At 43.2% G+C, this 9,482-nt stretch overlaps 1 protein-coding gene across 1 annotated transcript in view; it reads left to right on the top strand.

The window, feature by feature from the left end:
- Nucleotides 1-6,219, top strand: part of arhgap35a (Rho GTPase activating protein 35a) — a 69,843-nt gene extending 63,624 nt beyond the window's left edge. Inside the window, exons 6-7 of the mRNA XM_055029094.1 lie at nucleotides 1,139-1,244; nucleotides 2,680-6,219. Coding sequence (XP_054885069.1) covers nucleotides 1,139-1,244; nucleotides 2,680-3,160 — 587 coding nt within the window. The 3' untranslated portion in view covers nucleotides 3,161-6,219. The remainder of the gene's footprint in view (nucleotides 1-1,138; nucleotides 1,245-2,679) is intronic.
- Nucleotides 6,220-9,482: the final 3,263 nt, after the last annotated feature.

Consider the following 9,482-nt stretch of genomic DNA (forward strand, 5'->3'; position numbering starts at 1 on the left):
TGCTCGCTCTGCCTCGCTCGTTCTCGATCACACGCAGGATGGGACTGTGTGAGCTGGTGACGTCGTTTTCTCTGACTCATTCCCACTTGTCGTCAGGCCCAGCACACCCTGAGTGTGTGTGTGTGTGTGTGTGTGTGTGAGAGAGAGAGGGAGGGAGAGAGCTTTTGTGTGATTTGCTGTAATCTGCAGAAGACTGTACTGGGTGGATGTAGGCCGTTTCTGCTCTGGAATGTGTGTGGTCTTTTGTTTTTACTCTTTTTCTTCCATTTGTAGTTTGAGGTCTTTTTCGATCATCAATAGAGGAACGCATTTTTCCCTCTATTAACGTTTTTTCTCATTATATCTATGAACTTCGGTTTCATCTGTATTTTGCAGTGATGGACAAAATGTTCTCATCATCTGTACTCAACCGCCTTTACTCTGATAGCCCTTAAAGCTGAAATATGCAGCTTTTACAAACTGTATGTTATTTTTTTTTGCTAAAACTATAACAATATAATAAGAGACGGATAATCTGTGAATGATTGAGTTCTTTCCAATGCTCCTATTCACTTCTACAGAAATGCATCGCTCGCAGTGAGAAACAACCAATCAGATCCAGAAGGAGGGTCTTTGCGCTGCCGGTCCTGCTCGTGTACACGCTTCTAAATGGGCTAGTGGTGGAGAAACAATTTATTGTTACAGAAAAACAGTTTATTCGCAATCATCGGCGGCCGAGCATTCCTGATAGACTGCATTGGGAACTAGTTGTAGCAGAGAGAAAAAGGGAGGGTTCGAGAGGCACGTACACAAGTTTAATTTACAGCGCCAAGGCCTTTCTCCTGGCTCTGATTGGTTGTTTCATACGGCAACGGAGCACTGGGAGAAGGCAGCCCAACTCTTTCAGATTATCTGTCTCATCCCATGCTGCCACGCAATAGTAGCCGTTTGAACAATTCTGTAAAACACTTTTTTTGTTTTCTACAAGTTTCATTCTGCAACTTTTAAAGGACAAAATGTGCAGATAATATTGCTTGTGAATGTCTTTTCCTCCCCGTTCATCTCTCTAAATCCCCAGACGTCTTCTCCTCAAATTCCTCTGATCTTCTCTCTCGGTCGCTCGCGCGCCTTCCTCTGTAACCTCTCGTCTCTTATTCAGAAATCAACGACAGGGAGCAGCGCTTTCAGACCATGAAGGATGTCCTGCGACGTTTTCCCCGGGAGAATTACGAGGTCTTCAAATATGTCATCAGCCATTTGAACAAGTGAGTGATGGGCCAGACGGCCTCTGGCAGCTGCGCTGACTCCCCAGCTGGTCACCCAGTCAGGTGACCTGCAGGTGATGTCACTGCAGCAGCCGCGCTGATTGTATTGGACAGCTGTTGTTTTTGTTTTTTTGTTTTGTTTTTCACTGAGGCTGTGCGTTCTGCACATCAGCACCGGTTCAGCGCTTTCATGTAATCATAAGCATTCATAAAATTCAGCCAAATTTCACAGAGACGCGATTCAGTCTTTACCGTACGGAGTGTTTTTATTCGTATTCAGACGTATGAAGACCTGAAAGTACAACAAGCTTTTAGCAACTAGCATTTTTGTTTGAACTATTTGACCTACAAACAATGTAATCTACACAACTGTCAGTTAAGGACCAAGTTATGACACTGATATCATGATGCTATTGCTGCGTAATGTGAGTAATTATGGGCGGAGCTGCTCTCCAAACCAAAGACTCTCAGTATTGAGGTCAACTTCAGCTCTATCTGTACAAACATTGCTTCTCATAGCCAATAAAATATTATATTTCACAATATTGTGGCAAAGATAGGCCACTGATCTATATTTTTCAACTTTTGCTCTTTCAAACCAGCTCGTGTTGCACCGTAAACATCGGCTGGTTCAATGTGGGGAAAATATGACACATTTTGAAAAAATACCACATCTTCTGTTATTATATTAATAGCTGGAAAATGTAAGAATCTTTTTTTTTTTCAATTATTGCCATCATTTTCATGTCACGGTTTATGTCAGTGAAATATAAATCATTTATAAATATTTAAATATTAATGAAGAAATCTCTTTTTTCTAAACTGGCTAAATGTTTGTAGTAAAGCTCCAGTGAGCCATCAGGCCATCAGGCCCCCCTAAAATTGTCTTTTTTCATAAAACTGAAGAGGGAGAAATAAAAAACCTAAAGAAAAATGAGCAATGAACACCAGATTTAGAAGCAATTCTATAATTAATGCGCTTATTGTGCTAAATATTTTTTTGTGCGTTTATAATGTTGGGAGCCTGATAAGCTGATGTTAGCTCTGTAATGAGTCAGGTTAGCTGCACAGGTGGATTCCTAGTATATATAATGTAATTTAATTTAACAGACTCCGGCTCTGGACATTGGCATCGTTTTTTAATCAAACTGCAATTTTGTAGCTGCAAACAAATCATTTCCTACTTATACCATGTTGAATTACGTCATGTTTTTTTTTGTTGTTGTTATTGACTATTGTTGTTCATTGTGAAGCTGAATTGTCAGAGTCGTCTCTTGCTGTGTCTAGATTTCGAATGCAAAAACATGCTGCAGTTCCAGATCGTCTTTGATTCTTTGGAAAATCTTCATACATTTCAGGCCGATTTGGTCACAATTCATTCTGTCTTAATTTTTTTATTATTTTTTTAATTTAATGATGTGTGTCCATTTCCCAGGGTGAGTCAGAACAGCAAGTCTAACCTGATGACGAGTGAGAACCTGTCCATCTGCTTCTGGCCCACGCTGATGAGACCCGACTTCACCACCATGGACGCTCTAACCGCCACCCGCACCTACCAGACAATCATCGAGAGCTTCATCCACCAGTGCGCGTTCTTCTTCTACAATCACCCCCTCTCGAACGGCCTGACCGGCTCCCCCTCCTCCACGCTGTCCGGGGGCAGCGGGACCTCGGCCTACTCCTGCATGGCCGGAGGCTACTCCTCCTCGTCCTCGTCGGCTCCGTCCCCCGCTGCCTACGTCCTCCCCGCCACGCCTCCCGTCATCCCCCACTACGGCCCTCCCCTCCACCAGCACCACCACCAACACAGATCCCCTTCCCATTCCCCACCGCCCACTCCCCAGTCCACGATCCCGGCCCTGCTGCCGCCCTCTCTGCACCCCCACCACCCGCCGGCCGAGCAACACACGCTGTGACCCCAGGCGTCAAGGGGACGGGAAAAGGAAGAAAATCAAAAGAGATGGCAGATGAAGACGGACGAAGCGTGAAGAATTCAAAGTGAAACTGGTCAACGTTTGAAGGATTGGGAGATGTAATCTAAGATGGAAGTTGAAGTCGGGAGAGTAAGCGCGAGATGCAGTATGTACAGGGAGGAACAGACACGTTTGGGAGGGGAAAGTCAGAGGCGTTTTCAGCCTCCGCTGGTTTCAGAAGACGAAACAAATGAAGAGCCTCTGAACTGACCGGATGAACTTTCCTCTCTCTTTGACACTTTATCCCCTTTGTCTCTCTGTCTCACTTCACTAGTTCCATCCTCACCGCCTTTTAGCGGATCAACACTAGATTGTAGATTTCAGTGCAGCGAGGAGTGAGGAAAAGCTGTTCAAGGGACTCTGGCAGGGCTCGCTCCACAAACACATGCACGCAAACGACAGTAAAATCCTCAGTCCGGGGGCAGACGCGCTGCAACACACGAGCCCACCTGCTGGAACAAAGCACCTCCAGAGGCTGCGGCCGCCACAAGCTGGAGGACTTAACATGTGTTGGTTTATTCCACCGTTGTGCAGAAGACTTGCACAAGGAAACACGTGCTAAAGCTCACCCGGCAGAATGTTCAGACCAAAGAGGCTCAGAAATTCCTATCTGTCAGCTACTCACACACACACACACACACACCTTGAGAGAGAGGTAAAATCGGGTTTAATCGTAAAAGTATGCCAGGCAGAGTTTTAAAAAAAAAAAAAAAAAAAAAAAAGTAAAACGTCCCAACCAGCTGGATCTGCTGGTGAGGATTACAAGTGTGTAGCGACTTTTGAATTCTCAGAAATAAAGCTCCTCCCTGTTTCCTGGACTTCTCTATAAGACATAAAGTTCAGCTCAATGTGAAATATTCTGATTGGTCCAAATCCCTATTGAAATACCTGCAGCTTTGCCTTTTTATTGGGTTTCTTAAACTGAATTTCCCTCTGCTCGACACCTAGCGGAAATAATTCCAGAGTCGGACCATTACCTGTCATGTTTCTTTTCACGCTGTGGTGGTTTTTAAAACCAAGCCTCTGTTGCTGCAATTTTTCATAGCGAGGACCTTAGTCAAAAGAAGAAAAAAAAAAGCACTTTTCTGAGGCACAGTTTCAATGCAGAGGATGCCATGAAGTGACTGTTTTTGTTGTTTGTCCACTTTGTCTCTGGGAACACAACACTGACATCTAGAGGAGGACTCGGGTATCACTGCCACACGAGCATGGGCGTAGCACCTTCCTTTGCTGTGGTTTCTGTTGCATCTGGTGCAGTTGTCAAAATCCTGTGAAATCAGCTTCGATTACATGGAAATAGATGTTCTAGTGTAGACTTAAACATAGACGAATTTATCTCAAATGCAAATAAATAGAGATTATATGAAATACGAATGTGTAGCCGCAAAAATTCAGTTACGTTTCAGTTTTCTCCTTTGCTACGAGCTCAAACCTTCACAAAGGAGCCCTGTTCTCTTCCAGACATCGTGTTTTTAGCAAAAAGCAGACACAAGGCGAGATAAAATCGGAGCTTGAAGGTATTTTTATGCTTGAAAATAATTGTTAGCCACTTCTCCAGGCCTCAGCAGTGGACACAGCTTAAGGCTCTCTGGAATTAAATACCTTATCTGGTGCTCTTGGTGGGCAAGAAAGGAATTATAACCACTACACCAGGAGCTCAGCCTCTCTGTGTGCCTCTGAATCCCCTGTCAGAAACAGACAGCAGAGAGAGAACAGACAGTCCATTCATCCGCGCGCACGACCCAAGCGGAGCATCGCTGGATTCCTCAGGCCGAGCCCACCGTTACTGTAGAAACCGGCCGAAGCAGCTGGAGGAGAATCGCTGAGATCCGATTGAAGAAGGTTTAGAGTGACTCTGCGAGTGTGTGTTTTTTTTTTTTTTTTTTTTGGTTCCGCGAGCGAGACAAAACGACTACAACACATTTCCAACTCAACCAGTCAGTGGACAGTGAAGGAGACATGATCAGCTCGTTCGCTCACTCTGCGCGTGTGCAGGGCATGTGGCCCCGCTTTTGGTCACTTGCACCGCCGTGTAACCCTGTTAGCTCGTCCCGATTACACGCACTGATCCACAGAAGAAGAAGACTGACCGGCGGAGCGGACATGGGGAGGGTGCGTGAATGGGATCATTATCTGGGAGACGGTAGGGGTGGGGGGAGGACGGGGCCGACCACTGGTACTAGTGTGAGAACGCCGGCCGGTGGTGTTCCCTTTGTACATCAACCTGTTAATACTGAACTGACTGTGAGGGCAGCCAAAGACTGTGGAAGGGAGAAAAAGGGGATGGGAAGCAAAGTGACAATTTAATGAAGAGTTGCAAACTTTGGTTCACTAATGAAATTTATTGTGGCTGCATTATTATTATTATTATTATTATTATTATTATTATTATTATTATTATTATTATTATTATTTTGTTTATATTGCAACAATTGTGACATATGTCTAAGTTAAATCCAGAAACAAGCAACACTATATTCAAATTGTTCTTGTTAGGGTCTGGGGGATCTAACACTCTGCCCTTTAGTCAGGGGGCTCATAGAAACACTTTCTTTTTCTTTTCATGTTTAATTTTAAGATTTAAAGATTTTTAAAAAAAGACAAATTATTTTTTGCCTTTTTTTTTCTTTCTTTTTTTTTTTTTACAATTTTTTTGTGAACAACAGAGACCAGCCCAGTATAATGCATGATTTCTACCCAAGAGACAGAAAGAGGGTGTCAACACTCTCACTGTTTAAGTGATGATGATGATGATGATTATATAGAATAATGATGATAAAAAAGAAATAGATGCGAGCTGAGGGAAGTTGATGGTGAGTGATTTAAAAATATATATATATGAGTGAAGTACTGTAAAGTAAAAAGGTGACGTCAGGCAACAGAAAAAAAAAAATAAAAACTGTCTTTATTTGCCGAGTATGGTAATTTGTCTCAGTGGGAATGGTGTATACAGCAAGGCCTTATGTGACCTGTATCATAGTTAATAAATCAAATCTTGTTAAGCTCCTGGTTTCTTGTCTGTTTTTAACAGCTGGCATGTGAAGAAAAACACAGAAAATGAAAGCAGTCGATAACATGTCAAATTATGTTACATAAGATGAATGAAACATTTTCATTTTGTTGGAAACATTTCCATTTCAATTTATTGCCTAAACTAATTCATACACCAACCAAGAAGGGTATTTCTGATAGGAAATTGACAGGCGTCCATCAAAATGTAATAAAAGGAGTATCAATATTGAATAATTTCCCTGGTGTGATTTACATATTAACAACAAATTTTAAACCAATTTGTCAAAAGTGATCTCAGGGCTGCAGATTATTGACAGTAGATGTTCAGGTAATCGTCTTCTGGTTTCTTATACCGAAAGGTGGTGGGGAAACGCGGTATAACTTCTGGTAGTTAAGAGGACAGCGTAAAATTTATATGTCAATAACTGACTGAAAAGCTGATTGTTTTGTTTTTTTTTCAGATAGAGCATTTAAAGGATGGGAGCAGAAAGAAAATGTGTGGCCACCTAAAATATCTCCACCGCCGGATTTAAAGAACTACTGAAGCCAACCTGCTCATTTCACGTATTTACTTTATTTAATGCTCCCAGGGATAACCCACGATGGACAAGCAGAACGTGGAACTTCAGGATTTAAACCCGGAAGCGTCTTGCTGGAACCAGCACCACAAAGTCACATGGTAATTAATCATGTCAACAACGTCAAACAAGGAATTTAAATTTTAGCACAGATCATCGTTATCTCACTTGTTTCAGCTTCAGTCCCCAAGTTTACGTCTGTCGGGGATCAGTAAGGTCATATGTGGCTGGAACAAGATGTGACTTTACTGAACTGCGTCCGATGGGAATCCTTTCTCACCGAGTCCCCCTGAAACTTAGACCTGCTTACAGCTAATCTTGCAAATCTTGTACCATCCATGTGCCGGAACGCCTGCTTTATTTTTTGTTGTGCACACTTTTTTTTAACGAACTTTGTTCTTCAGTGAAATTCTGTTTTGTAAATGCGCCAACATTCGCAGCCAGTGCAGTTGTTCTTTCTGCAGGTTTACAATGCTGACAAGACGATGTTAGAAACCTAAAATAAACTATTGCGCATTAAAAACGATGCGCGTTACTCTCTTTGCTGCAGTTGGAAAGATATTCACTCTGACCTGTGCTGGAACACAAATTCTTGTAATCGGTTTAAAATGCCATAAACAAAGCAGTGGTTGCAAAATGAACGCACCTTTTCTCAATTTTAGGCATTTAACAAATAAATTCAGCCATTCATGAGGTTCTAATAGCAAACAATGAAGCTGGATGAACAATCCATCCCATCCATAATGGGAAATGTGGGGAGTTTTGGATGTGTTGCGTATCCAACTTCAACGGTGAACCTGGATATACACAGATGTGACTAAAACAGGATTTCTCTAGCTTATACACAGCTTTGGCTTGTTCCATTTTTATTCTTTTTAAAATAATTTTCACCATAAATTCACAAATAATTAAAAAAAAAAAAATTAAAATATCCATCCAGCCACAAAGGGGAGCTGTTGCCTCTCTTCAGCGGTCATTGAGGAAGAGGCGAGTTGCACACCGGACAGGCCAAAAGTCCATCACAATCCGTACAGCGATGGATTTTATGCCTCTGACCCGTCAGAGGTATAAAATGTAAAAAATAAAAAAAACAAACATTTAAAACAGTTGCAAAATGCACAATACCCTTTTGTTATTTTGAAAATATCTTTGCCTTAAAAACCATGATGAACTTTGAGACGATCTTGATCAAATGGGCATTAACAACATAAAAACAAAAAAAAATAAAACAGTTTTACTTCATAAGTGATGCTAGTTGCGCTGCTCTTTGTTCATGTGTCTCACATTGACGAGGGACGCCAAAGTTCCTCTGGGAGACCAGATGGGGTCACAGCAGCCTGAAACCTATGGGGGACATCCCCGGGCGGGGGGCTCAGTCTATGCCATTTCAGGAGGGTGATGTAAGGACTGCAATCCCTGAGAGGGCAGCGTGAAGGCCTCGCTGCCATTTCATGGTGCCCTCAGATGACCTTTTCATAGAGTCAAACCAAAGGAAATCCATGTCCATGACCTTTGTGGAGCATCTCTTCGCGCTGGCACCAGTAGAAAAGGGTGTGGGGGGGGGATTAGCTTCTGATTGGGGATGAAAAGGGCAGGCCTCTGTACACACAGGAACGCGACCCTTAAACTCTAACCTTTAGAGCGACGTGGTGGAGAGAGCACAGCCTGGGGGTTGATCGCAAATCAAATACGGGGCATTCGACGTTGTTCAGCAGGACCGGCCCGGTCGTGTTGTCATGGTGCGACCACAAATTTGAATTGTATCGGCATTTTATAAGGCCAATGCAAATTAAAATAACTGATGTGAATGAAAATGTATGTTTTCCTACAACATCATTTGTAAGTAAACATAATTTTCTAATTTTTTTTTTCATATGTATGCTACAATTTGAAAACAGTTGGCTCATTCGACTATTTGACACGGTTCTGTTGGATCAGGGATGCATCTAAAAGTTGCAGAGCAACAGGCCTTGACGCCTGGATGTCAAAACCCCCGGTTTAGACTCATTATTTTCAGAAAATCAAAGCCAAAACCAGGGACAACACTTGAAAATCGCTACGCACTGAGCAGTTTTGAAGAAGACGAGAAAAAGTTGGAGGAATATTGGAGGAATATTCTTAAAGACCACTGACTGTAATCCAAGCCGAACGCTGCATCACAGTTTCAGATTTTCATGTGTTAAAAAGTGAAACTCAACACGCCCCTTGGTGCTGCTCTCTCTCCTGCAACCCACCAATGAAAGGGAACGAAGTTTGCGGCTGTGACGTCAGAAAACGCAAACGAGAAACAAAATTCAAACTAAAAACTGAGCCGCAGTCGTTCAGCATTGAAGTGTTTCCTTCCAAGAAAAGCCTCTCCAGTCTCAGCTGGGGTTTTGTGTGTGTGTGTGTGTGTGTGCGTGCGTATGCACTGACGCGCCACTAGGGGGCGGCCTTGTCTCGCGCTGATCGCCCTCCCCCCCCCCACTTGGCTCCTGAGAGCGTGGCCCTAATTGATCGGGTCAAGCCTCGGATGTCAGGCCGGGATGACGCCTTAATCCGGTGCTTTCGGTGAGGGGAATGCGAGCCAGCAGCTTCTGAAGACTTTCCCTCCCGGTCCTGATCTCCGCTCCCCGCCTCTCAGTTTGAAGTTAGAGGAGGAATCGGGGGGGATGGAGGGGCGAGAAACTGCAGAG

This window comes from Poeciliopsis prolifica, unplaced genomic scaffold, assembly GCF_027474105.1.
Source record: "Poeciliopsis prolifica strain line A6 unplaced genomic scaffold, Auburn_PproV2 SCAFFOLD004, whole genome shotgun sequence".
NCBI classification, from domain to species: Eukaryota; Metazoa; Chordata; class Actinopteri; order Cyprinodontiformes; family Poeciliidae; genus Poeciliopsis; species Poeciliopsis prolifica.